General features: G+C 54.2%; 3 protein-coding genes across 6 annotated transcripts; 2 read left to right on the top strand and 1 right to left on the bottom strand.

The window, feature by feature from the left end:
- Positions 1 to 53: 53 nt before the first annotated feature.
- Positions 54 to 15,266, top strand: VARS1 (valyl-tRNA synthetase 1). Of its 2 annotated transcripts, none has more exons than XM_025916955.2 (30): positions 54 to 183; positions 444 to 866; positions 1,944 to 2,078; positions 2,174 to 2,312; positions 2,552 to 2,676; positions 2,765 to 2,849; positions 3,071 to 3,171; positions 3,308 to 3,435; positions 8,246 to 8,410; positions 8,642 to 8,723; positions 9,224 to 9,343; positions 9,427 to 9,535; positions 9,628 to 9,722; positions 10,000 to 10,090; positions 10,330 to 10,454; positions 10,540 to 10,643; positions 10,729 to 10,887; positions 11,011 to 11,101; positions 11,229 to 11,334; positions 11,425 to 11,495; positions 11,583 to 11,708; positions 12,068 to 12,172; positions 12,255 to 12,323; positions 12,411 to 12,489; positions 12,611 to 12,738; positions 13,107 to 13,262; positions 13,443 to 13,649; positions 13,722 to 13,833; positions 13,947 to 14,272; positions 15,119 to 15,266. In XM_025916955.2, the coding sequence occupies exons 2-30, from the start codon at positions 480 to 482 to the stop codon at positions 15,185 to 15,187; spliced, it is 3,795 nt and encodes a 1,264-aa protein (XP_025772740.1). In that variant the 5' UTR covers positions 54 to 183; positions 444 to 479; the 3' UTR covers positions 15,188 to 15,266. The 2 variants fall into 2 exon arrangements, with proteins under 2 accessions (XP_025772740.1, XP_086561933.1); XM_086705807.1 differs by having other exon boundaries at positions 2,762 to 2,849.
- Positions 15,267 to 15,352: 86 nt separating this feature from the next.
- Positions 15,353 to 25,741, top strand: VWA7 (von Willebrand factor A domain containing 7). 3 transcript variants are annotated; one of them, XM_086705826.1, is made up of 17 exons: positions 15,353 to 15,673; positions 15,999 to 16,250; positions 16,599 to 16,880; positions 17,614 to 17,710; positions 18,275 to 18,385; positions 18,829 to 19,024; positions 19,143 to 19,312; positions 20,837 to 20,949; positions 21,182 to 21,298; positions 21,763 to 21,948; positions 22,433 to 22,565; positions 22,679 to 22,831; positions 22,946 to 23,038; positions 23,478 to 23,779; positions 23,859 to 23,998; positions 24,143 to 24,389; positions 24,496 to 25,741. In XM_086705826.1, exons 2-17 carry the CDS (start codon positions 16,014 to 16,016, stop codon positions 24,658 to 24,660), a joined length of 2,742 nt encoding a protein of 913 aa, XP_086561952.1. In that variant the 5' UTR covers positions 15,353 to 15,673; positions 15,999 to 16,013; the 3' UTR covers positions 24,661 to 25,741. The 3 variants fall into 3 exon arrangements, with proteins under 3 accessions (XP_086561952.1, XP_025773063.1, XP_086561953.1); XM_025917278.2 differs by having other exon boundaries at positions 15,356 to 15,673; positions 24,215 to 24,389; XM_086705827.1 differs by lacking the exon at positions 15,353 to 15,673 and having other exon boundaries at positions 15,766 to 16,250.
- Positions 25,233 to 27,205, bottom strand: SAPCD1 (suppressor APC domain containing 1). Its single transcript, XM_086705894.1, has 5 exons — positions 26,702 to 27,205; positions 26,323 to 26,463; positions 25,731 to 25,826; positions 25,529 to 25,618; positions 25,233 to 25,433 (listed from the first exon to the last, which is right to left on the bottom strand). The coding sequence occupies exons 1-5, from the start codon at positions 26,813 to 26,815 to the stop codon at positions 25,341 to 25,343; spliced, it is 534 nt and encodes a 177-aa protein (XP_086562020.1). The 5' UTR covers positions 26,816 to 27,205; the 3' UTR covers positions 25,233 to 25,340.
- Positions 27,206 to 27,268: the final 63 nt, after the last annotated feature.

Below are 27,268 nucleotides of genomic sequence, written 5' to 3'. Positions count from 1 at the left end.
AAAGGGGGGGAACACGTGGGCACACACGGCCCGGCGGCGGTCGCAGGGAGCTAGGATCGCCCGGAGAACCGCCCACCGTCCCTGCCCGCCGGACTTCTCGGCCCCGGCCTCCAGGCCGGTCCACCTTCGGCCGGCGCCCGGCCGTGAGGTGGCTGTCCGGCTGGGCCTGACCACCTCTCTCCAGTACGTACCGGCGGCCCGAGCCCGCGTTCTGCCGCTCGCCGAGGGTCTATCCCGCAGTCCCCGAGCACGCGCGATCCTGGGGAGTTTCCCACTGGCACTGCCACTCCGAGAGCCGGGCCCTTGGCTTTTAAGGCCCTATCAGACCTCCAGTCCTGGGGGTCTCGGGCACCTGCGGTACAGGAGTCCCCACGGGGGTGCCCTCTCTCCTCCAGTAGGACACCCCTGGGTTCCTCAGTCTTCCCGTCTTTCCTTCTCCTTAGGTTTTTGTCCACCTCGTTCGGACCCCCTGCGTAACCATGTCCATCCTGTATGTCTCCCCTCATCCCGATGCCTTCCCCAGCCTCCGTGCCCTTATCGCTGCGCGTTATGGGGAGGCCGGGGAGGGACCGGGCTGGGGAGGAGCCCACCCCCGCGTCTGTCTCCAGCCACCCCCGACCAGCAGGACTCCCTTTCCCCCACCCCGCCTGCCCGCCCTGGAGCAGGGGCCCGGCGGGCTCTGGGTGTGGGGGGCCACCGCTGTGGCCCAGCTGCTGTGGCCAGCAGGCCTGGGGGGCCCTGGCGGTAGCCGGGCCGCCGTCCTGGTCCAACAGTGGGTCAGTTACGCCGACACGGAGCTAATACCAGCTGCCTGTGGAGCATCGCTGCCGGCCTTGGGACTCCGAAGCTCTGCCCAGGACCCCCAGGTGATTGGGGAGAAGGGAAGAGGGAGAGGGGGAAATTTAGAAGAAAGAAGGTGGAATGGGTAGTGAAGATACCATGTCAGATGTGGAGAAACACTGATCAAATCCCAGATTGCCGCCTGGTATGATAACCTTGGGCCGGTTTCTTAAACTCTGAAGCCTTGGTCTTCCCGTTGATGAAAAGAGAAGTTTTCATGTTGAGGAACTCGAGAAGATTAAAAGAAGCGTGCAGAGCAGTCTGGTGCCAGGTGTTTTAAAGTCTGGGCACAAAAGTTTGAGGAGTCTGAGGCTGATGAAGGCCGTGGTTACTGTGAAGTGTAGAAAATAAAGACTGGGTGAAGGAGAGATGAGAGGCAAGTGGGGTGCGAGAGGTGGCCCCTGCTGGAAGGAGATGAGGGAGAGGGAAATGAGGAAGGGCTGGAAGGGAGAGGAGAGAGAACTGTACCAGACTGTAGCCAGGAATTCTTCAAAGCAACCACCTCCTTGCAGAGTTTTGAGCACATGGTGGATACTTCATATTTCTTGAATGAATGAATGAATGAATGAATGGATGAATGAAATGAGTATATGACTTAGACCCTGACTTGCTTCCTTATATCCTGCTTATTCTGTCTAAAATAGAGGTTCCCTCTCTGGAATTCCTTGTCCCCACTTCAGCCTGATTTATTTTTCTTTAGAGCACTTAGGAAGAAAAATAGGGTAATGTGTTATATATTTGCATATGTATTGTCTGTCTCCCCCACTAGAGTGTTAACTCCACCAGGCAGGGTCTGTTTTCATCTCCTCATTCTTAGAGAAGTATCTGGCCTGTAGTAGGTACTTAATACTTCTTGAAGCAATTACCATGCTGTCTCATGTAATCTTAACATTAACTTCTTGTGTTTGATATATTGCATCTGACACATAGTAAGTGTTCAGCAGGAATTCATTGAACAAATGGGAATATTTTTATGACCATTTGACCTCAGAGGTGGTGATTTGTGGAGTAGAAGGGGGTCACCTGGATTGGGTGGGGATAAGGGGTGGGATTGAGGTGGGCCAAGCCTTATCATATTCATAACCTCTTCCCTTTCCTGCTAGGCTGCCCTGGGGGCCCTGGGGAGGGCTCTGAGCCCCTTGGAAGAGTGGCTTCGGCTGCACACCTACCTGGCTGGGGAGGCTCCCACTCTGGCTGACCTGGCGGCTGTCACAGCCTTGCTGCTGCCTTTCCGTTACGTAAGTCACCGGGGCCTAGAGAAGAATGACAGAAGCTCCCCTCAGACCTCATTATAGGGTGACTAAGGCTATTTCAATTCTTGTCACCATCCCAGGTCCTGGACCCCTCTGCGCGCCGGATCTGGGGTAATGTGACACGCTGGTTTATCACCTGTGTCCAGCAGCCAGAATTCCGTGCAGTGCTGGGGGAAGTGGTTCTGTACTCAGGGGCCAGACTGCTCTCCCAACAGCCAGGTGAGGCAGGGTAGGGAGTAAAATGGGAGGGGTTCCTCTGGGCTTTCCGTGTAGCTCACTTTCTTTTTTTTTTTCTTATGAATGGTGGAATCACTGGGGAAGGGGCCTGAGGAAGAGTGAGATGGGAGACCAGCATGGAGGAGCACTTGGGCAGCTGGAATAGCCCGTCTGAAACATAGTAGTAAGGTTCACAGAGGGTCCCCAGTGGGCCAAGTTAGCATTTCTGTGCCTCTGCCTAGGCTCTGAGGTCCCTGCACCCCCAAAGACTGCTACGCAACTCAAGAAAGAGGCAAAGAAACGGGAGAAGCTAGAGAAATTCCAGCAGAAGCAGAAGAGCCAACAGCAGCAGCCACCCCCAGGGGAGGTGAGAAGCTAAGGGTAGGACTGGAAGAAAGCTGGTAGCACACATGGGTGGATGATATCTGTGCCTGTATCTCTTCCCTCCCAAGCAGAAGAAACCAAAACCAGAGAAGAGGGGGAAACGGGATCCTGGGGTCATTACCTACGACCTCCCAACCCCATCTGGGGAAAAGAAAGGTACTAGAAGGGGGTAGGGACCCCAGCGCTTCACATCCACCCTCTTCTGCTGCTGCGCAGTGTTACCTCTTCCTACTCTGCCGTTGCTCCCACTGCTTGGCTTGTGAGGATTTGCACAGCCCCTGGATCTCCCAATGCCTGTCTTGTGATGTAAGCACCAAAGGCCCGTCGGCCCAGCTGCTCCCAGCCTCAGGCACTGACCCTCCCCTTCTCTCCCCCAGATGTCAGTGGCACCATGCCTGACTCCTACAGCCCTCAGTACGTGGAAGCTGCCTGGTACCCTTGGTGGGAGCAGCAGGGCTTCTTCAAGCCCGAGTATGGAGTGAGTGGCCTCCACTGCCCAGGCCTGGAGGAGATGTGGGAGGGGGACAGCAGGGCCAGAGGACAGGTTGCCTGGGAGGGGGCCGGGAGAGGTGACATGAGGCCTTATCATGTGCCCGTCCTTCCTCCCCCATCAGCGTGCCAGCGTGTCAGCACCAAATCCCCGGGGAATCTTCATGATGTGCATCCCACCCCCCAATGTGACAGGCTCCCTGCACCTGGGCCACGCACTCACCAACGCCATCCAGGACTCCCTGACCCGATGGTGAGTTCCTGTCCTCTCCTTCAACGGGTTCCCTCTGCCTTCTCTGGCTTCTCACTCCTGTCCTCCCTTCTGTTCCCTGACAGGCCATCTGTCCTCCCTTCTTCCATATTGGCCCTCAGCTGTGCCCCCTGGTGGTGCTACACTTCTCTCGTAATCATTCCCATCATCCTCAGCATGCTCCCCCCAGTCAAGCAACCAACACCCCTCATTTGCAGATGCTGTTCTCTCCCTGCTCTTGCTATGGAAAATAACATTATTTTGAGTTAAACAAGAAATCTGTGAATATGTTTTTGTAAGAAATTTAAAGCTTCAAGTCTCTTTGCGTCTCTCTAGACCTACTCCCTCCCGAAACATAGCCATTATTACCACTTTGATGTGTATCATTCCAGATCTTTCCTATCTACTTACAAATATGCATGCCCATAGAACTGTATAATTTTCCTTTTGAGTGGGTTTTTCTTTTTCTCTTCTTTAACATAAAGGGCTCACCCCAAACATATTACTCTATGACTTTTTTATTTTTCTTTTACACTTAGTAGTTTACTTTGGAGATCTTTTCCTTGTTCTTATACATAGACTGATCTCATTCTCTTTCATTGCTCCATAGCATTCTATAATGTGGCTGTGCTGTAATAATCACTTTTTTTTTTTTTTTTTTTTTTAAATTTTATTTTAGAGTAAGTGCACAAGACGGGGAGAGGAGCAGAGGGGGAGAGAGAGAGAATCTTAAGCAGGCTCTTAAGAGTCAGTCATTCAACTGACTAAGCCACTTAGGTGCCCTGGAATCACTTTTTTATTAATGGCTGTTTCTGATTTTTCTCTCTTGAAAACCTTGCTGGAATACACATTCCTGTATATGCTTTCTCAAGTGCAAGTGGAAGGATTCTCTGGTATACTATCAGGAAGTGAAACTTCTGGGTCTGAGGGACATGCTTATATTAAGTTGCCCCCAAAGCAGCTTCAGTGATTTATACTTCTGTGAACTGCATGTGAGAGTATTCATTTCCCTGTTCCCTTTCCGACCCTGGACATATCCGTGTTTGTTTGTGATTACTGAGTCTGTGCCTGTTCATGTTTGGCCGGTCAGGTTTCCTTTTATATGAATCGTCTGTACCCATCTTTTGTCCATTTTTCTATTGATTCTTTGTTTGTTTGTTTTTTTTTCTTTAATTGGTTTGTTGGAAGATTCTTTAATATTCAGATATTGATTTTTTTTGGTTTGTTGTGTATGTTTTCTCCTGTTCTAGTACTTGTTCCTTCCTAATTTTTACTATTTTAATATTTTAATTAGTTAACAATTTATATAATTTAATATTCCAGATGGCAAGTTTCTTTAAAAATGTACTTAATTCAATTTATTTATTTACTTTTATTTTAGAGAGAGTGCTAGCAGGGAAGAGGGGCAGAAGGAGACAGAGAGAGAGAGAGAGAGAGACACAGAGAGAATTTTAAGCAGGCTCCACACTTAGCAAAGAGCCCAAAGCAGAGCTCGATTCCACAATCCTGGAATCATGACCTGAGTTGAAATCAAGAGTCAGATGCTCAACCGACTAAGCCACTCAGGTGCCCCTAGAAAAGTATTTTAAAACAACTTTTTTATCTTTAGAAGCCAGGGTTTATTTAATTTTAATTTAAGTTCTGAGAAATTTTTCTGGAGTCTTATTTACTAACTTAATTTGGTTGGGAGTACTTATCAGGCATCACGATGTGCCAGCTGTGCTCTGGGCACTAGGGATACAACATCAGATTTAGAATTTTGTGAGGAATTGAAAGCTGAAAATACAGAGTTGTGTTAAATACATGTAACATACAACGGTCAACTTAGTAACACTAGAAAAGAATGAACACTTCTTAGAAAACTTTTTAAGGTGGGGCCCCTGGGTGGATCCAGCTCTGAGTCAGGCTCTACACTGACAGGGCAGAGCCTGCTTGGGATTCTCTCTCTGCTCCCCCGCTCACATTCTCTCTCTCTCTCTCAAAATAAAGAAATAAACTTAAAAAAAAGAAGCAAATGACATTAAAAAAAAGAACTTTTAAGATGGCAGCCTTTTTTCTAATGAACATGGCCTAAATAAAATGTTAGAAACTCCCATTTACTTAAATGGGATAGATTTCTATCAACATTTTAGAATCAAAAATAACAGGGGTGCCTGGGGGGCTCGGTTGGTTAAGTGTCCGACTTCGGCTCAGGTCATGACCTCGTGGTTCATGGGTTTGAGCCCCGCATTGGGCTCTGTGCTGAATGCTTGCTTGGAGCCTGGAGCCTGCTTCAGATTCTGTGTCTCCTCTCTCTGCCCCACCTCCACTCATGCTCTGTCTCATTCTGTCTCTCAAAAATAAATAAATGTAAATAAAAAAAAAAATAACACGTGAAACACAACATTAAATATTTCCATCAACAAAACATTATTAATAAAAGTGGGTTGTATATCTATATTTTTTCTTTTTCTCCCCAGCAGAGAATAGGGTACTTTCATGCAAATACCTATGACATTTTACTGATTTTTTTTTTTTTTTTGGTCAACTTTATACAAACCCTGAGAAATGCTTTTAGTAAAATATTCTTTGTGTTTTCTTTTTTTTAATGTTTATTTTATTTTTGACAGAGAGAGACAGAGCATGAACAGGGGAGGGGCAGAGAGAGAGGGAGACAGAGAATCCAAAGCAGGCTCCAGGCTCTGAGCTGTCAGCACAGAGCCCAGCATGGGGCTCGAACTCACAGACAAGACCGCGATATCATGACCTGAGTCGAGGTCGGACGCTCAACCTACTGAGCCACCTAGGCGCCCCTATTCTTTGTATTTTCATTTGTTATGCTTTACTTCTTTGATAATACCTAACAAATACCAGATTTCATAAAACATATTTGTATCCAGTACATGTTTTTATTTTTGAGACAGAGACAGAGCATGAGCAGGAGAGGGGCAGAGAGAATGGGAGACACAGAATTTATTTTTTCAACGTTTATTTTTATTTTTGGGACAGAGAGAGACAGAGCATGAACGGGGGAGGGGCAGAGAGAGAGGGAGACACAGAATCGGAAACAGGCTCCAGGCTCTGAGCCATCAGCCCAGAGCCCGACGCGGGGCTCGAGCTCACGGACCGCGAGATCGTGACCTGGCTGAAGTCGGACGCTTAACCGACTGCGCCACCCAGGCGCCCCGGGAGACACAGAATTTAAAGCAGGCTCCAGGCTCTGAGCTGTCAGCACAGAGCCCGATGCGGGGCTCAAACTCGAAGACCGCGAGATCATGACCTGAGCTGAAGTCAGACGCTTAGCCGACTGAGCCAACCAGGCGCCCTGTATCCAATACATGTTTAACCAACACTTTGAGGATCGAAGAGCTCAGGAGAATGGAGTCGCTTTAGTCCCTATTCCCAAGGACCCAAGGAGATCTAACTGTAGTGGGGATGATCAGATTATAAAGTAATGAATATAATATAGTTTGATGAGTCTTTGAAAGTGATGTATAGGTAGTGTTTCTTTGTTATTTTTTTAATATCTTTATTTTATTTTATTTCATTATTATTATTATTTTTAAGGAGGCTCCAGGCCCAACGCAGGGTTTGAACCTGAGATCAAGAGTCAAAAGCTGAATGGGCTGAGCCACCCAGTTGCCTCTGTTTATATAATAATTTCCTCTCCCCACTTTAATGTGCTTAGTTCGAAAAGGTCACAGAAAAGGTCATTGGAATTTAATGGCTTTATGTGCCACATCAGCAGAGAGCTTGAGCATAAGCTGCACGAACTTGAACCAGAGCGTGGCAGATGTAGCCCTGCAATGCTACTCTATTTTCTCTAATTCACCTCCTGATTAGTTCCCTAATGTGTTATTAGCTTCTAGTCACTTCCCCCTAAATGGCCTATCACTTGCTTTTTAACTTTACTTAGGGGTCTTATTCTGAGATTTTTACATTTTGGTCTAGTTGATTTGTCAGTGTTCTTTAGCTTTATCTTTGCGTCTTGTTAACAAAGGCCTCTCTTACCTCAGAGTCACAGTCTCATCTGTGTCTTGGTCTTTTTTTTAGTTTGAAAAGTGTGTTATTTTTTTCTAATGCTTTTCTGATAGTGTTGAGTTCATCAGTCTGATTAGAATTTATCGTTGTTGAGTGTTGGGAAGTAGGGAACTAATTAGCTAGCTGTCCTAAACAGACTTATTCAGTAGCTCATCCTTTCCCTACTGATAAGAAATGCGACTTTTGACAAACACTGAATGTGCTTGCATCTGTTTCTAGACCCGGTTTGGTTCCCTTTATCTGTAACTTTGTTTCTGTGTAGTAACTTACTGTTTATTTTTATTTATTTATTTATTTATTTATTTATTTATTTATTTATTTTTTAGTAACTTACTGTTTAATAATCATAACTTTCTCATACGGCAAGAGCGTCTTTGTTTCTTTGTTCTTTTGCCAGATTGCTCTGGCTGTCCTTGCACATTGCTCCCTGACTAGAACATTTAAAAAAAAATTTTTTTTGTTTTAACATTTATTTATTTTTGAGAGACAGAGACAGAGCATGAGTGGGGGAGGGGCAGAGAGGGAAACACAGAATCCGAAGCAGGCTCCAGGCTCTGAGTTGTCAGCATAGAGCCAAACATGGCGCTCGAACTCATGAACCATGAGATCATGACCTGAGCTGAAGTCGGACACCTAACTGACTGAGCCATCCAGGCGCCCCTCCCTGACTATAACTTTAGAATTGGGCCCCTTTCTTTCCTGAGTCCATTGACTCCTTGCCCAGGAGCCCCTTCTTCCTTTGATGCCAGGTCCACCAGCCCACTCCCCTTGGGTCCTCGTGTTCTTCCCATAGGCACCGCATGCGAGGGGAGACCACCCTGTGGAACCCTGGCTGTGACCACGCTGGCATTGCCACTCAGGTGGTCGTGGAGAAGAAACTCTGGCGCGAACGGGGGCTGAGCCGGCACCAGCTGGGCCGAGAGGCCTTCCTACGGGAGGTCTGGAAGTGGAAAGAGGAGTGAGTATGCAGCCCCCCCCCCACTCCTGTCCCCCTGTCCAGATAAGATCTCTGTAGCCTCCGGCCATGGCTGCAGAGCCAGACCCTCATGGAGGCTGAGGGTCAGTGGGCTCTGGGGCCCAGGTCATTTTCAGAGGGACGAAGGACGGGTGAAAATACCCCATCAGCTGCTCAGTGTCTCTCTCCAGCCCAGGCCTGAGTGCTGATCCCAGCCTGTTTGTCCACTTCCAGGAAGGGTGACCGGATTTACCACCAGCTGAAGAAGCTTGGCAGCTCCTTGGACTGGAATCGAGCCTGTTTCACCATGGACCCTGTGAGTAGGAGGGGTCTTAGGGCTGAGGCAGGACAGGGAAGCTCCCAGAGCACCCACAGAAGAGAGCACCCTTCCCCTAGGAGGGGAGCCCACTGCTCATAGGAAACCACTAAGGGCTCAGCTGCAAATACCACTTCTTGCCCCTTATCATGGCCCTTTGTCACCCAGTCTGGGAGCTCACATTCTTTCAGGTGGCACACATTTGGGGCCTCACTCTCCTATGGAGCCTGAACTCCCAGGATTCTCTTCACCAGCACCTGTCCCTAGCTGAGTGGCTTCCCTGCCATCTTCAGAGTCTTCAGGCTTGTTGCCTGCCTTTGTGTTCCCGTAGTTCTCTCTCCTCCTCAAGAAAAATACTTCTGCCCTCTAGCCCTCAAAGGGGTCTGTGTGCTGACGGTGGGACTCTGGACAGCCCAAGTCTCGCCAGATCCCACTGCTTTGGCAAGTCTGCCTGGGTCCCTAGGCACCTGGGCCCATGCGTGATTCCCCTTGCTCCCTAGAAACTCTCAGCAGCTGTGACAGAGGCCTTCGTCCGGCTCCATGAGGAAGGAGTCATCTACCGCAGCACCCGTCTCGTCAACTGGTCCTGCACCCTCAACTCTGCGATCTCCGACATCGAGGTGTGTCCCCACCCCCACCCCAGGCTCTCTCCATCTCCGCGCCCCCACTCCAGCTCCCTGGCTATTTAACACCCATCTCACAGGTGGATAAGAAGGAGCTGACAGGTCGCACTCTGCTCTCCGTGCCTGGCTACAAGGAGAAGGTGGAGTTTGGGGTCCTTGTCTCCTTTGCCTACAAGGTCCAAGGCTCAGGTAGGAGCCAGGGGCATCAGGGTCCCGGGCTGGGTGAGGTACGAGGTGAGAAGGGGCCAGAGCTGAGACCACAAGTCCTCGTGTCACCCTAGACAGTGATGAGGAGGTGGTAGTGGCGACAACTCGGATTGAAACGATGCTGGGAGACGTGGCCGTAGCTGTGCACCCCAAAGACCCGAGATACCAGGTGTGGCAGGGGTGCTGCCCACAGCTGGGGAGGAGTGCTGGTTGGAAGGGGCTCCTACACTGTGAATGAGGTTGGGATGGGCGCTCAGCCTCTTGGCTGAGAGAAAATTGCATCAGAAACTCATTTTCAGCTCCTTTTTGGCCCTGGGTGTTGGGACAATCAGGGACCTGGGTAAGAGGAATTGGGTCCAGCCTGTTTTGAATTTTTTTTCATCTTTGAAATGATTTATTGTTTGCTTTTGCCTTCTTGAATTTTTGATGTCTCCCTCTGCCCCCAGCACCTGAAGGGGAGGAGCGTGATTCACCCATTCTCGTCTCAGAGCCTCCCCATCGTCTTTGACGATTTTGTGGACATGGAGTTTGGCACAGGTGAGCCGGGGGCTGTCCTCTGGAGAGAGAAGGAGGCACCCTTTGGTCATTCATCTTCCCCTTGGAAGAAAAAGAAGAAGCTTTTCCTAAACCAGCAGGACTTGGGCTGGGTTTCAGGGGGCTGTACTCGAGAGGTGGGAGACAAGGGTGGTCTGGGGGCCACATCTTTCAGCAAAAGAGGGTGTGTATAGAGACTCCACTGAGTCCTCGTGACCCCGGCACCCCCACGTACACCCCAGGTGCAGTGAAGATCACCCCCGCACATGACCAGAATGACTATGAAGTTGGGCAGCGGCACAGGCTGGAGGCCATCAGCATCATGGACTCCCGAGGGGCCCTCATCAACGTGCCCCCGCCTTTCCTGGTGAGACTACCTGGGGTGTGGTGGCCAGGTCGAGAGATGGTGGGGTACGTAGGCATGGCCGTGATGAGGCCTGTCTCATACCCAGGGCCTACCGAGGTTTGAGGCCAGGAAGGCAGTGCTGGCGGCACTGAAGGAGCGGGGACTGTTCCGAGGCATTGAGGACAACCCCATGGTGGTGCCGCTTTGCAAGTGAGGACGGGGGCCTGGGAAGAGGGCAGGGGAGGGGCTCCTCAGGGTGCTCACCTCTTGATCTCCCACCCGTGTGTTCTCACAGCCGGTCCAAGGACGTGGTGGAGCCTCTCCTGCGGCCACAGTGGTACGTGCGCTGTGGGGAGATGGCCCAGGCCGCTAGTGCTGCTGTGACACGGGGTGACCTCCGCATCCTACCTGAGGCCCATCAACGGACGTGGCACGCCTGGATGGACAACATCCGGTGCGTCAGGATGTGGGAGGGTGATTGGGTGAGAGGCTAAGCAGGGCACAGGCCGGGGCACCTCCCTCCCCTGCCTGATTCACGTCCCTTCCCCCTAATCCCCCTGCCCCCCACCATTTGCAGGGACTGGTGTATCTCCCGGCAGCTGTGGTGGGGCCATCGCATCCCAGCCTACTTCATCACAGTTAGTGACCCAGCTGTGCCCCCAGGGGAGGTGAGAACTGGGCCAGAGCTGGACACTGGCACATCTCAGGAAATTGTGGGTCTGTGGGGTCCTTGCTGGGGGGAGGGGTCAGGGCAAGGCAGAGGGACCCCCTTGGCACTCACCCTACCTCTGGCAGGACCCTGATGGGCGGTACTGGGTGAGCGGGCGCAGCGAGGCCGAGGCCCGGGAGAAGGCAGCCAAGGAATTTGGAGTGTCCCCTGACGAGATCAGTCTCCAGCAAGGCAAGTCAGGGCCTTGGGGGTGAAGGGCAGAGCTGGGGTTCTGATCCTCATCTGTGTCCCCTCTGATCTCTGACCTTTGGCCTCCCTCAGATGAGGATGTGTTGGACACCTGGTTCTCCTCTGGCCTCTTCCCCTTCTCCATCCTGGGCTGGCCCAACCACGTATGTTCCTGGGGGACCAGCCCAGGGTGGAATGGTGGTCTTGGAGGTGGGTGCTTGGCTCCCCATCATGCCCTGCTCTGCCCCCAGTCAGAAGATCTGAATGTGTTCTACCCGGGGACGCTGCTGGAGACGGGCCATGACATCCTGTTCTTCTGGGTGGCCAGGATGGTCATGCTTGGCCTGAAGCTCACTGGCAAGCTGCCCTTCAGAGAGGTGATAAGACTGCCGACACCCTTCCCACAGTCCCTACCATCACCCACCCTCCTGTGCCACAGCTCAGGCTCAGCACACATGGGGACACAACACAGCCCACGGACAGCTGTGGGTGGGCCTAGCCAGGGAGGGCTTGTGGGGACTGAAAGCCAGCCCGGGTTCCATTCAGTGATTCCGTGCCATGGCTTCCTAGATGAGGGAGCGCCTCTAATTCCCATGAAAGCGCCAAATGCACTGGCAGGGGTACCGTGGGGGCCTGAGGTCCAGAACGGGGCAGACCGGATGCAGGGCCCCGGCAGGCATTGTGGTGTGGGTGAGGAGACACATTGTCATGGGCCTTCCCTGCCCTTGCTTGTCAGGTCTACCTCCACGCCATCGTGCGAGATGCCCATGGCCGAAAGATGAGCAAGTCTCTAGGCAACGTCATCGACCCCCTGGACGTCATCCACGGAGTCTCCCTACAGGTGGGGCTGCGCCCTGGGCCAGGCCGGGAAGGGCTGTGGGGCTGTGGCCACGGCCCCCTGACTGCTCCCACCTCACCCTCAGGGCCTCCACGACCAGTTACTGAACAGCAACCTGGATCCCAGTGAGGTGGAGAAGGCTAAAGAAGGGCAGGTACCGAGGACGGGCTCTGGGGCTACAGTGTGGGCTGAGGTAGGTGAGAGCTGCCTCAGGACGCCCCCGACTGACTCCTCCCCACAGAAGGCAGACTTCCCGGCGGGGATTCCCGAGTGCGGCACCGATGCCCTCCGGTTTGGACTGTGTGCCTACACGTCCCAGGGTATGGCCTCCAAAACCTCTTCACTGAGTCCCTCCTCCTTCCCTGAGCCCACCCTTCTCCTTCGCCATGGGCACGAGTTGGGAGGGAGAATAGTGAGGAGTCACACTTCACACCCGCCCAGGTCGTGACATCAACCTGGATGTGAACCGGATATTGGGATACCGCCACTTCTGCAACAAGCTCTGGAACGCCACAAAGTTTGCCCTGCGTGGCCTTGGGAAGGGTTTTGTGCCGTCACCCACCTCTGAGGTGAGGGCCTGGTAGGCGGCAGGGTGGGCAGCACCCACACAGGCAGCTTGTCTGCCGCTCAGGCATCGAGCATGGTCCGTGCTGTGTCGCGATTGTAGCCACTGAGTCAGGAGGCCCAGCACCTGCCCCGGAGGAGCCTTCCTGCAACAGGCGGGACAGATAGATACAGGGAAAGCCTGAGCATCGGGGTCCTCCGAGAAGGGGGTGGGGGTCCTTTTTCCTCCAGATGCTGGGCACATGGTGGTTGCTTCAGACGTATCAGGCTGCTGGAATGCCGATCTGCCCATGGTTCCTGCCGCCCATGGGCTTCTGCCTCCTTCCCCCTGGGCTTATGGTACTTCCTCTCTGATGTGCCTCTTCTTCCCAAGCCTGGAGGCCATGAGAGCCTGGTGGACCGCTGGATCCGCAGCCGGCTGACTGAGGCCGTGAGGCTCAGCAACCAAGGTTTCCAGGCCTATGATTTCCCAGCTGTCACCACTGCCCAGTACAGCTTCTGGCTCTATGAGCTCTGTGATGTCTACCTGGTGAGGAGGAGCTGAGAGACGGGTGGGGGGCGGCAGAGCCCTGGACCTCACGTTGCCAGTGGTTGGCCACGAGACCTGAGCCAACCTGTCCCCTTCCTGGTCCTCACAGGCACAGTGAGGGCTGCAGGCTGGGCCTTTTCCGTCCCTGAGCCTCGTGCTCTGTGCTTCCTGGTCCCCTAGGAGTGCCTGAAGCCCGTGCTGAATGGGGTGGACCAGGTGGTGGCCGAGTGTGCTCGCCAGACCCTCTATACCTGCCTGGACGTTGGCCTGCGGCTGCTGTCACCCTTCATGCCCTTCGTGACCGAGGAGCTGTTCCAGAGGCTGCCCCGGCGGACACTACAAGCTCCGCCTAGCCTCTGTATTACCTCCTATCCGGAGCCCTCGGAGGTATGGGGTGTAGCCTAGAGGGGGGCTCTGGCCTGCCCCCCTGCCTCCCTCACCCCCTCTCCCATCCCACAGTGCTCCTGGAAGGACCCTGAGGCAGAAGCTGCCATGGAACTGGCCCTAAGCATCACACGAGCTGTGCGCTCCCTGCGTGCCGACTACAACCTCACCCGGATCCGGCCTGACTGTGAGCCACCTCGTCCCACTGGCCCCTCAGTCCACTCTGGGACCCTTGTCCGACGTGGTTGCCTCCTCTCGCGTCTCCTGGGGGCCACATCTCACCTTCCTCCCTCCCCGCAGGTTTCCTAGAAGTGACTGATGAGGCCACGGGTGCTCTGGCGTCGGCTGTGTCAGGCTACGTGCAGGCGCTGGCCAGCGCGGGCGTGGTGGCTGTCCTGGCCCTGGGGGCTCCCGCGCCACAGGGCTGTGCTGTGGCCCTGGCCTCTGACCGCTGCTCCGTCCACCTGCAGCTGCAGGGACTGGTGGACCCGGCCCGGGAGCTGGGCAAGCTGCAGGCCAAGCGTGGTGAGGCACAGCGGCAGGCACAGCGTCTGCGGGAGCGCCGCGCTGCCTCGAACTACCCTACGAAGGTGCCCCTTGACGTCCAGGAGGCAGACAAAGTCAAGGTGTGTGGTGTGGGTGGGCATTCCTTCTCCACTGCCCACACCATCTGCTCCCTCCATCATCAGGCCCAGCCCTGGGCAGCCATGGGGGAGCAGGCCGCCCGGGCCCCTTGCATAGGCGGGGCCCACGTAATCCCTCCTCTTACATGAGAAACGGTCAGCAGCAGGGGCACAGCCCAAGGTCACACAAGCAAGGTGAAGACAGACCTAGAACCAGGTATCCTGCCTCCCAGCCAGAGCCCTCGTGCCCCACCCAGTGCCCAGAACATCCTGAGTGCCTGGTGCTGGTCTCAGGACCACTTACAGCCAGGAAGCCTGGCGGGCTCACCTGGGATCTCTCCAGGGAGGAGCAGTGGGGTGAACCACATGGACGCAGAGAGAAATGAGCGGAGGCTGCGTTAGGGAGCCTTGGTCGCTGAGCAGGGCTCAGTCCAATCTCCCGGAAACCTGCTCAGGGCAGGGGGTGTCCCATTGCCATTTTACAAATGAAGGCCCAGTGCCTGCCTGGGAGGCTGCGTCCCTAACCCCTGTGTGCTGCCGTCCAGCTGGGGGTCGGGCTGCCGGCTAGGGCACATGGGCTCCTTCGTTTTGGGGGACTGACCACTCTGGCAAAAGGCAAGACCTGAGAGGCCAGTGATGATGGAGGGGAAGGTGGGTGCTGATGGGGAGGTTGGTGAGAATTTGGAGGGAACAGGCCAGCCGAGCTCACACAGTCCCCAAACTACTCCCTGCTGCGGTCCCCACCCATCTTTCCAACTGGGACCCCTCTGCCATCGCGAGCATTTGGAGGTCTCTCTTGGGCCTGAATCCTCACCACCCACCACCCCCTCTCCCTTGTTCCACCCCCAGCTCCAGCAGACAGAAGCAGAGCTCAGGAAGGTGGACGAGGCCATCGCGCTATTTCAGAAGATGCTGTGATGCACCCGACTCTGACCCTCATAACCCCCAGCAGTCCGCCATGGGGGTGGCAGCAATAAAATATTTTGCCACAAAATCATCTCTTGTCTGTGTGTGGTGGGGCCGGGGAGGGGCACTGAGGGCCCGTGTCTGGGAAGGTAGTGGAAGGGCGGCAGGCTGAGCAAGAGGCGCCGGGTGGGCAGAGAGGTGCGTCTGCCTGGGTCTGTCCCTGGCGCTGAGCCAGGCCTGAGTCATGTTGCTCACTCATTCCTCCTCCCAGCTCTTCTCCACTCACCTCTGCACTGCTGCTGAGGGAGCCCCGCCCTGGTGCCGGCTGCCGCTTGTGGCCTCGGGCGGGCACGAGTAGAGGGGCCAGGGGCTGTCTGGCCTGCCCCCATCCTGCCGGGGCCTCCCTCCCCCTCCACTCGTCCTGAGTTAATTATAACTCTGACCTAAGTGCCCTGTGACACCACGCCCCAGCGGCCCTGCGGGAGACCCAGCAACCAGGTAGGGGAGAGGCCTAGAGAGGAGACTCATCAGGTTTTCTGTGCTGGGTGTTTGGGGGTGTGGGTGTCGGTCTGGGGGTGGGGAAGGGGGTCTTGGGGAAGGAGCCTCAGTTCCTTCCTGCAGGTGTATGTTCCCATTAGCCCATTAAGGCCCTCAGGTTGTCTAGGCAACTGAGAGGGGAGGCCAGGCTGGGGCAGATCCAGGTGCTTCAGGCAAAGCAGAGGAAGGGCCCAAAGCAGGTGCCGGTGGAGACAAAGAGCTAAAGAGCTGGGCCTGCCCTGGACCCGCTGCTGCTTCCTGCTCTCGAGAGCCTTCTGTCCCTCAGGTCCATGTCCCAGCCATGCTCCCTGCAGACGTGCCCCTGGCCCACCTGAATCCTTCACTGCTGCTGCTGCTGCTACTGCAGCTGCTGCCCCCTGCAACCTCCTTCTTCCCCAACATCTGGAGCCTCCTGGCTGCCCCCGGGTCCGTCACCCACCAGGACCTGACCGAGGAGGCGGCGCTCAATGTCACCCTGCAGCTCTTCCTGGAGCAGCCACCCCCGGGCCGTCCCCCGCTTCGTCTTGAGGATTTCCTGGTGAGCGTCCCCAGGCCCTGTCACATCCCAGCTGGACTCCCCAATTCCCTGGGACTTCTACTTCTTCAGGGCCCTGCTGGCCAAGAGGAGGGACATCCTTCTCTTCCTTGGCTCCCCACCTCTACCCCTTGCAGTAACAATACCCAAGTGTCCTGGTCCTAAAATCAGGAGTTCCCCCCCCCCCCCTTAGAAAGGTCCAGAATTGCCCTTCCTTCGTAAGGCCCAGGACCTTCAACCTGAGTTGAAGTTGCTAAGAAAACCTGAGTGCCACCTGAGTGCCAGTTGCTAAGAAAACGTGGGCAATGGTGCAACCCAAGGGTCCCCTGTCCCCTAACCCACTCTCTCCAGGGCCACACCCTTCTTGCTGACGACCTCTTTGCTGCCTACTTTGGACCTGGGTCTCCTTCCCGGAGGTTCCGAGCAGCCTTAGGTGAGGTCTCCCGTGCCAACGCAGCCCAGGACTTTCTGCCAACATCCAGGAATGACCCTGACCTGCACTTTGATGCTGAGCGGCTGGGCCAGGGGCGCACACGCCTAGTGGGGGCTCTCCGGGAGGCCCTGGTGGCAGCCAGAGCTCTTGACCACACCCTGGCCCGCCAGCGCCTTGGGGCTGCACTTCATGCTTTGCAGGTGAGAACTGCATAAAATGGGCAGGGGTTTCTTCACCCCGGGTCTTCCCGTCCCCAAGATACAGACTTCCTCCTGGCACCTCCTCCTTCTCCTTCTTCTTCTTCTTCTTCTTCTTCTTCTTCTTCTTCTTCTTTTAATGTTTATTTATTTATTTTGAGAGAGACAGAAAGCAGGGGAGGGGCAGAGAGAGAGGGAGAGAGAGAATCCCAAATGGGCTTTGCACCATCAGCGCTTGATCTTACCAACCACAAGATCAGGACCTGAACAGATATCAAGAGTCTGACGCTTAACTGACTGAGCCACCCAGGCGCCCCCTCATGGTGCCTTCTTAATCACACCTCCCCCAACTCAAGAAGTGATGGGGCACTGCTTGCCAGTGCCCTGAGACTGGTCCCTAGTTCCCCCACCTCCAAACTGGCAGCTCTCCCTGTGGGAAGAGCCAGGAGGCCATTGTGGCTGGAGAAAAGCGAGGAGGCATGAGGTTGGGAGTGGGCCTTGAAGGCCACCTGAAGGCCTTTGGTTGGACTCTGAGTGGGATGGGAGGAAAAACCGGGAGGCTCCCACCTGGGGAGAGCTCTGTTCTGGGCGACAGGCAGAGGGTGTGGAGGGCACTTGGGGTATCTGACAGCAGCAGCGAGGGTAGGAGGAGGCTTTCCAAGAGGAAGAATAAGCGCTGGAGATTGTGAGAATGGTCAGACAGCGCCTCATTCCCCTTCGCCCTCCCTCCCCCCAGGATTTCTACAGTCACAGCAACTGGGTGGAACTGGGACAGCAGCAGCCACACCCTCACCTCCTCTGGCCTAGGCAGGAGCTCCGGAGCCTGGCACAAGGTACGGCCATGACCCCGGGGGATGGGGGAAGCCCACTAAAGCCATGTCCTTTCAGCCTCCCCAGACACTGTGTCACATCCTCAGGTCACATAGGATGTGACATGGCTTCTTCTCTGGAACGACCTGTGAGGTCCCCCAGTCCAGCCAAAGGCCAGGTCAGTTAGATAGCTTCCCCAAGGTCACAGGGGTGGACAGAGCCAGGACCAAGGTCTGCAGACCTCAGCTGAGTTCTCTCTCGTGTGGCTTCCTCCCCCAACATGGGATGGAACATACAGGGCTGTTCCTCACAGTCCCCTCATCCTTCCACCTGAGCTATGACGCGGCCTCCTGTCCATTACAAGTTCACTTCCTGTCCACAGCTCACGCTTCCAGGTTTCCTAGCACAGTCCCGGTCTCACATATTCAGTCTCATCACTAGATGACCTCTAGGTTTTTGTTCAGAAATCCTAGAAGGGTACATTTGGGCTTTTGCCAGCTCAGGGAAAAGCCAAAGTTTGGATGGATGGGGATAAAGGTCAGTGGTGGCAGGATCTTGGGATCTAGACCCCTGTCCTCTCTTCCCAGTGGACGATCCTACCTGCTCTGATTGCGAGGAGTTGAGCTGCCCTGGGAATTTGCTGGGCTTTACACTCCTCACCTCTGGCTACTTTGGAACTCATCCCTCCAAACCTCCAGGTACCAGGCAGAAGTAAGGGGAGAAAGTCACTTCCTTTCCCCTGACCCTCTCCCTAGGGATCTCAGAACTGTAGGCCCTTGTCCCATTTCCTATGGCATCACTTCTGGAAGGAGTGGATGCTGGGGATGGGGTAGATGGATGGAGGCCCACTGAGGTGGCCATGATTGTTGGGTGGGGGAATAGCTTCTTATTCAACCAGTAAGACTTCTCCATTACCCAAGGGTAGCTTTGGGGGATGGACTGGAGGGATTAGGGGATCCACCATGTACTGTGATGACTGACCCCTCTAGATTTACTCCAGATTGGCCCTCCACAAATGTCATCTTTCTTGCTGATCCTTTGCTGAAGAGTGAGAGGTCAGGCCAGGTCAAAAAGGGCCTCATTTTCTTAGGAGGCAGTGGGTTTTTTACCTCCACCCTCCAGATCTCTTTCCCCAAACCAGGGAAATGTAGCCATGGGGGCCGTTTTGACCAGAGCAGCTCCCAGCCACCACGGGGAGGCATCAACAAGGATAGCACATCCCCAGGCTTCTCTCCCCATCACATGCTGCACCTCCAGGCAGCAAAACTGGCCCTTCTGGCCTCCATCCAGGCCCTCAGTCTCCTGCGAAACCGGCTGGGAGACAGGGGTTTCTCCAGGTGAGTGGCCTCTGGGCGATGTGCTCCTTAATGCGCATGTGGTCCTAGGGGAGCTGAGTAAATGGGGGCTGGGGACAAATGTGCAGACTCCTCACCGTATCTCTGGCCTGCTCCCCAGGCTCCTGGACATCAGCCCAGCCTCCAGTCTGAGCTTCGTCCTAGACACCACAGGCAGTATGGGTGAGGAGATCAATGCTGCCAAAATCCAGGCTCGCCACATTGTGGAACAGCGACGGGGCAGCCCCATGGAGCCTGTCCACTACATCCTGGTCCCTTTCCATGATCCAGGTAACTGTGGTCTGGTGAGGATAGCAGAAGGAAGGAAAGTCTAGGGCAAGGGGTAAATGCCACTGGTGGGGGAAAGGGCCTCATGGCTCCACTTCCTTAAAATGGTGACGTTTCCTATGGTTGAGCCTTTACTGGTACCTCTGTGTGTACGATCGGCCACTTCTTCCTCTGTTTCCAAAATGGCAGCACTTTCCATATGAGGTTAATCATGATCTGTGCTTAGCCAGGGGCCTCTGCTTTCTTAGGCTTCCATGTTAATCAGTGATTTTCAATTCTCCCCATTTTCTTTACACAGAGGTTGGGATGAGGATGGGTCGAGGCCTCTGTGAAGCCTCTGAGACATATTGGAAGTTAGACCGACTGACCCGGGTTGACCAGTCACTGGGCATGCTTAGGCTGATCATTTAGACTTTTTTTGCCTCAGTTTCATCATCGATAAAATGAGTCAGTACTTGACCCATATTATCTGATGGCCATTTCAACCCTAGAAGATAGGCAGGATTTTCTAGGGTTGAAATGGCCATCAAATAAAATAGCTACAGCGCTGAGAATTCCCTAAAGGCAAGCGTTGAGTCTGATTTACCTGCATAAATCTCATAGTAGCTGGAATTTAACGGGGGTTTATCACATATTATTTTTAAATTTTTTTTTTTCAACGTTTATTTATTTTTGGGACAGAGAGAGACAGAGCATGAAGGGGGGAGGGGCAGAGAGAGAGGGAGTCACAGAATCGGAAGCAGGCTCCAGGCTCTGAGCCATCAGCCCAGAGCCTGACGCGGGGCTCGAACTCATGGACCGCGAGATCGTGACCTGGCTGAAGTCAGACGCTTAACCGACTGCGCCACCCAGGCGCCCCAATCACATATTATTTTTAATTTTTTTTTAATGTTTATTTATTTTTGAGTCAGAGAGAGACAGAGCATGAACAGGGGAGGGTCAGAGAGAGGGAGACACAGAATCTGAAGCAGGCTCCGGGTTCCGAGCCGTTAGCACAGAGCCTGACGCGGGGCTCGAACTCACAGACCACGAGATCATGACCTGAGCCAAAGTCGGACGCTTAACTGACTGAGCCACCCAGGTGCCCTGGTTTATCACATATTTGATGAAGCTTTGAGTTTAGCATTAATTATATGTCAAGTCACTATTCTAAGGTTTACAAAATCAACTCATTTAGTCCTTCTAATGACACTCTGAGGTAGGTACCATTATCTCTCCGGTTTTTCCGGTGAGGAATCTGAGGCCCCAGGTGTTTTTTTAATACTTATGCACATATTCAATAAAGACCCTCTCAGGACCACAGGAAATGCTGCCATTTTGTTAAGGAAATGAGGTCCACTTCCCTGCAAAGGTAACTAGCCCTTACCCAGCCCTGCCTATAGAAATATCAGAGAATATTATTATTTCAATACTTGTTCACCCCAGGAGCACAGCGAGGCCTCTTGACTGGGGGGTGAGAGGTGGCCCTGGGTAGGGATGAGGGGAGCCCTCTCGTCACTCATCTCAACCTTCTTTCTTCCTCCCCAGGGTTTGGCCCTGTCTTTACCACCAGTGACCCTGACAGCTTCTGGCAACAACTCAATGAGATCCATGCCTTGGGGGGTGGAGATGAGCCCGAGATGTGTCTGTCAGCCCTGGAGGTCTGCCCTCCCCCTCCCCCTTCCCTTCTTCCCCCTTCCTTTCCAGTTCCCACCACCAAGGGGAACTAGAGGCTTCCTGGGACCTCCACCCTCCACCCCACCTTCAGAGCCTAGTTCCACTAGCTTCACTCCAGGGTTCCAGGGCCATATTTCTTTCTATTCTGCCCTCCCTTCCTCTACCCATTCCTCTGCTGCTGCCATTTTTAACACGAGCACTTTCCCTCTCTGCCAGCTGGCTCTGCTGCACACACCTCCACTCTCAGACATCTTTGTCTTCACCGACGCCTCCCCCAAGGATGCCTTTCTCACCAACCGGGTGGAGTCCCTGACTCAGGAGCGGCGCTGCAGAGTGAGCACAGCTGATGGGACATCCGATGTTAGCCACCCAGAGATATGGGGTTTCCCATACCTTGTTGACGACTATCTCGTAACAAGGATCACACCACACTCTGGTGGTTGAACCAGCCTTGGCATGGGGTGGGAGAAGCAGACAATGAGTATAACACATCCTGATCCCTTACGTGATGCTGAATGCATATTTGAACTGGTCTCCAATAAACCATTTGAAGAACTGGAGATCTAGTTGCCAGCAATCCGCTGTGGATGACAAATGGAGACAGTTACAAGGGAGTGGCAACTACTAACTGAAGGCCTGGGGCTGTGTCATTGGGAGACCCTGCAGGAACAGTCAGAGGGTAGACCAAGACCTTACTCCTCCTCATCAGCTCCGCAGAACACTTGAGCACAGATCCTCATTGACCATGGTAGACAGCACTTGGAGTACTCAGTACTGGCCTCTTTTTCTGGGCACAGGTAACATTCCTAGTGACCGAGGACCCATCGAGGGTTCAGGGCCGAGCTCGGCGTGAGGTCTTGTCCCCTCTGCGTTTTGAGCCCTATGAAGCAGTGGCCTTGGCCTCAGGAGGAGAGGTAATCTTCACCAAAGACCAGCACATTCAGGATGTGGCAGCTGTTGTTGGGGACAGCATGGCTGACCTGGTAAGTATGAAGGCCGGAGGGACTAATGCTTTTGGCTCAGAACTGAGGGTACAGGTAACACGGCACTGCTCTTTCTCATAGGTTAATAGTTTAACACTGCTTGCTGTGTTGCCACTGCAGTCAGAAGGGTGGGAAAGGAAGTTTCTCTCTCTCTCTGAGATCCATGGCTACCCAACTTCCACGTTGCTCCTTCCCTATTAGCACCGCTCCCTGTCCCCCAGTCTTGGCCTCCAGTAGTCTGTCCTCGGAAGTCCTGCCATCTTTTAAGGAGGGACAAGAAGCCAATCACCTCACCCTTAATCCCTTGCCTCCAATTTGTTGTTGACCGTAACTTCATCCCTGGTCCTGGGCCCCTCTTTCACTGGTATCCCTTCTCCATGTGTGACTTAGTTTCTTTCTGTCTCCACCTTTCTCCTGTCTTTGTTCCCACTTCATTCAGTGCCTCATCTTCTCCCCTATTTTTTGGCTCTGCCCATCCCTCCAGGTTACCCTTCCCCTGGAACCTCCTGTTGTAGTGTCTGGAAGGCCACTTGTGTTCAGCGTGGATGCACTGCTCCAGAGGGTCACAGTCCGGATCCATGGGGAGGTCAGCAGCTTCTGGATCAGGAACCCTGCAGGTATTTCCACGTGTGTGTCTCAAGGCAGAGGGAAGAATGGAGAATGAAGGGTGACATCCTAAGGGACAGGAGCTAGCTCATGTGCCAATCTCTTGCTCCCCCACCCCCACCAGGGGTCTCCCAGGGCCAGGAGGAAGGCGAGGGACCTCTAGGTCACACTCGCCGCTTTGGGCAGTTCTGGATAGTTACCATCAGTGACCCCCCACAGACAGGGACCTGGGAGATCCTGGTCACAGCCGAGAGCACACCCCGGGTGAGAGTGCAAGGTAAGGAGGGAGATATTGCTGGGAAGGGAAGGGACGGGAAGGCTGCAGAGCTCAGAGAGAGGTATCAATCACATTCATCTCAGGAAGGTCTCTGATTGCCTTGGCCCTCCTCAGCCCAGACATCCCTGGACTTCCTCTTCTACTTTGGGATCCCTGTGGAGGATGGCCCCCACCCTGGCCTCTACCCCCTGACTCAGCCAGTTGCAGGTACGTCTACCCAACCCCCCAACTTGTCCATTAATATATATACATGTATATATTGTATATGTATATGTCTATATATATATATATATGTATTGTATATTGTGTATGTATATTATGTGTGTGTGTGTGTATATATATATATATATATCCTTTTATTGAGTTATAACTTGCATATAATGAAGTACACTAAACTTAAGTATACAGCTGGGTGGATTTCATATAATGCACTCATGTAACCATCACTCGACTCAAGATTTAGAACATTTTCAGCATCCCAGAATCTTTCCTGACCCTGCCCAACAATAGCCCTCAGAGGTAACCCCTTTTCTCCATTCATACTCATCCCCAGAGGTAACCCCTATTCTAAAAGCCGATCATTCCTTTCTCCCTGTCTTTGAATCTCATGTGGACCAGTGTTCTCCCCTCCCCTCCCCTGTCCCAGGCCTCCAGACCCAGCTGCTGGTAGAGGTGACAGGGCTGGGCTCCAGAGGCAACCCTGGAGCTCCTCTGCCGCATTTCTCTCACGTCGTCCTACGAGGGGTCCCGGAAGGTGCCGAGCTGGGCCGGGTGCCTTTGGAGCCCACGGGACCGCTGGAGCGAGGTTTCCTCGCGGCCTCGCTACCGTCCGCACTTCTGTCCACTGCGGGACCTTTCTCTCTGGAGTTGATTGGCCGGGACGGAGAGGGGCAGAGCCTGCACCGAGCTGCTCCCCAGCCCTGCACCGTGGTCCCTGTCCTTCTGGAGGTGAGACGCAGGAAGAAGGTGCAGGTAGGGCTGGAGAGAGCTGCAGCCTCCTCGCCGCCTGACCCGCCCTCCTCCGTAGCTCAGCGGCTCCCCGGGATTCCTGGCTCCAGGCAGCAAGGCCCAGCTCAGCCTCCGCATCGCCAGCTTCTCGGGCCCTCAGGATCTCGATCTTAGGACATCTGTCAAGCCCAGCTTCGCTCTCACCTCCAACCTCTCCAGGTATTGCCCCTGAACTCTCCGGTTCAGTTCCGGCCCACCTTTCGGTTCCCCTGGCGTGGGAGCTGGTACTTTAAGCCCCGCCCACAGCAGCCACTTTCGCTTGGCCCTCAGATTCTCGCCTCCCCTCCCTCCCCTCCCCTCCAGCTTTGGGCGCGGACCCTGGGCTCTCAACTATTCGAGAGCTTGGGCCTTCAGCCCGGCGTCCGTACTCGACAGGGTTCGCCTGGAACCAAATGAGACCGCCTGGGGGCGCCTGTGGTTGGAGATCCCGGACTCAGCGGCTCCAGACTCCGTGGTGATGGTGACTGTGACTGCGACAGGTCCAGAAGCCAGCCCAGTGCCCCCGACCCATGCCTTCCTCCGGCTCCTGGTGCTGGCCCCCACCCCGCAGGTGAGGCACCCCCACTTTCCATCGCAGGATAAGCAGTGTAAGGGGTGGTAGGTGCAGGCTTAATTTGGGTGCAGACACGCTGACCGGCTCTCCCTCTTCTCCCTAGGACCCGCTGGCTGCCCCTGCCCACTCATCTGGCCCTATCCTCACCTCCACCAGCCCTGCCTCCACTTCGGTGACTCAGGGAAGGGCTGGGGGAGGGCTGGTGGGCAAACCCTGTTGGGGCACAGTTGGAGGGGTGCTGCTTCTGCTAGGCCTGGCCTCCTGGTGACACCAGAACCCCTAGAGGGATGTGCCTGCAGCGCTATTTTTAGTCTGGCCCCACTGGTGAGAAGGCAACCGGGCCTTGGAACCCGACCTCTCCCAACTGGGATGGAGGTTTTCCTTCTCACACACTTGTCCCTCTCTTTCTTTGTGAGATTGGAATAGAGGGCAATGGACTTTCCCACAATGCACTTTCCCCAACCCTGCTGGGAACCAAAGCAAATACTCCTTTTTGGAGAAAATTGGCCTCTATTTCTCTGTAGCAAAATCTCTTTACTCCACTATTTATTCATGCTTTCCTAAGCTCAGGTAGAAGGAAAGATATATGGGGAGGAGACTAAAGTTGAGAGTGGGGGGTTTATAGAATTGTTCTTACTTGAAATTCTGAGGAAGCTCCTATTTTATTTTTGTATTTAAAGCTGAAGGACAGTTTCAATAAACATGTCTTCTCTAGAGAGGGATTTCAAAGAAAGATCATTTATGCAGATCACTTAAGGGCGAGTGAGGGCATAAGACACCAAGCAGATGAAATGAAGTTTTCAGTTGTGGAGAAGAAACTTTACACCAAGATGTTAGGAATTCAGTTGGCCCACCACCTGGAGCCATTTATCTGTTAAGCAGGATAAGGAGACTGGGGGTTCTGACTCAGCCTCCCCTGTCACCAACTGAGGAAATCGAGAGGAGGCTTCACACATGGGTGGGGCCCCTCCGCATATTGGGGCAGCCCAGCTGAGCAGTCTCCCCTTTGGGCTGAGTGCCTCCTTTCTGCTGCCTTGACAACTGGAGAGGAGGAGAGAACCGGTGTGGGCATCTGTGCTCCTCCCCGCCTGCGGGGCCGGGGCTTCCGCCCTGCCCCCCACTTCCCTACAGTTTACCTGCTGCTGCCATGCCGTCTGCTTCCTTGGCCTTCCCTTCCAGTCCTGGGTGGCACAGGAACTAGCCTGATTCGAGGGATGTGGGGAGAACTGGGAGGGAGAGGAGGCTGGGATTTGCTTTTCTCTGTTAAACCAGTGCTGACCCCAAGTCCCTTCTCTACCCCCACTTCCCGAGAGTACAAACTAAAAACAATAAACTCACCTTCTCCTGAATCAGATTCTGCAAACAGATGTTCATATTTTGAATCTGGGCTAACTGGGGGCCACCAGGCTCTGAGTGTAAATCTGATAGAAAATTCTAAAGGAGGAGTTAGAGGCTGACAGCATGGTGAAACGTTGAGGTCCATCTGCCGCTCTTCTGTCACCACAGGCCATTACCTCTCCAGCTGGATCCCCTCACCACAGAACCGCCCCCCCCCCCCCCCGACAGGTAGAAAAATCCAATACTCTCCCTACCATCTCTTTAACAGTCCCGTTTCAACATCCCCCTCAGGTGGGATAGTACCCCTTTCCCTGTTCTTTATGGATCCTCCCTGTCCAGTCCTGACCCATTGGAATAATCCAGGCCACTCCCCCATCTCAATGGAGTGATCCAAATCAGGTCCCTCTGAATGGAATGCAGACCGGCCTCCTCCAATCCCGACAATGAACACCAACCTGCACTTGGTGGCATCCAGTCATTACAATTCATGATCCCTGCCCATTAACTCTTGCCTTTCCAGGGTGGTGTCAGGCTGTGTCCACATGTCCCCCGTGCCCCCAGAGCCCCCCTGCGCCGCACAGAAGCCCCGTACCTCACCAAGAGCCCCCAGATGCAGCTGTTGTTGCTGTGCCTCCCTCAGACGGCCCTCAAACCAGGCCTGGCCGTGCTCCAGCAGCTCCAGCCCCTGCCACAGGGCGTCCTGCTCTCTCTCCAGAGCCTGCATCTTCTGCAGCTGGAAAGGCCAGAAGCAGAGGCTGACTTGCTCCCCAGCAGGGCTCTGAGCCCCGGCCGTTTCTATCAACCCTTGGTTGGGTTCACTGGTCACTGAGTGTGAACCCAGACTGACCACTGAGCTGGAGGGCAAGGGGAAGCAGGGAAGAAGACTTACGGGTCCTGAAAATTGAGTGGAAATGTAGGGGCAGATCCAGGAAGTAGGCTTCCCTGGGACCTCTTGCTGGGCTAATACTCACCCAGAGGAAGAAGCTCCGGGCCCCTGGGTCTTGCAGGCTTGTCCCTAATGGCAGCAGCAGAACTGTGTAGGGGGCCTGTACCAGGGGCAGCCCTCCAGGCCCCTGGCTCCCCATGGCTCGGAGGTGGGAAGGGTGGAGCCACGCCCACTGGTGCTCAGGGTGGGTCCCTCCCCTTCCCCCTGCCTGGTGCCCATCCCACCTTTTCAGCCTCTCAGAGCCTTTCCTGCTGTGTCTCTGAGGCTGGGGTGTTCCTACTTAAGGGGAAAAGACCACCTCCATTGGGTTTCTCTGTCTTCCTTCTCATCTGCTTTTGTAGGGTCTGTTGAAAGAGCTGGTTCTCATGAAGTCCCCTGGGTAGAACCCAAGGGTCCCCCTACAGCAGTGTCACTGTGTTGTTTTAAGCTTGTTTTTTTTAAAGTAATCTCTACACCCAACATGGAGTTCCAACCCACCACCCTGAGATTGAGAGGCACACGCTCCTCTGAGCCAGCCAGGTGCCCCAGTGTCACTGTGTTCTTAATGAGGCAGGGCAGGCCCCTCTGTGGACTTCTGCTTGGTGCTTCATGT

Source organism: Puma concolor, chromosome B2 (genome assembly GCF_028749965.1).
Source record: "Puma concolor isolate L17-30 chromosome B2, mPumCon1.1.hap2, whole genome shotgun sequence".
NCBI classification, from domain to species: Eukaryota; Metazoa; Chordata; class Mammalia; order Carnivora; family Felidae; genus Puma; species Puma concolor.
This window is presented reverse-complemented; position numbering and strand designations above follow the sequence as displayed.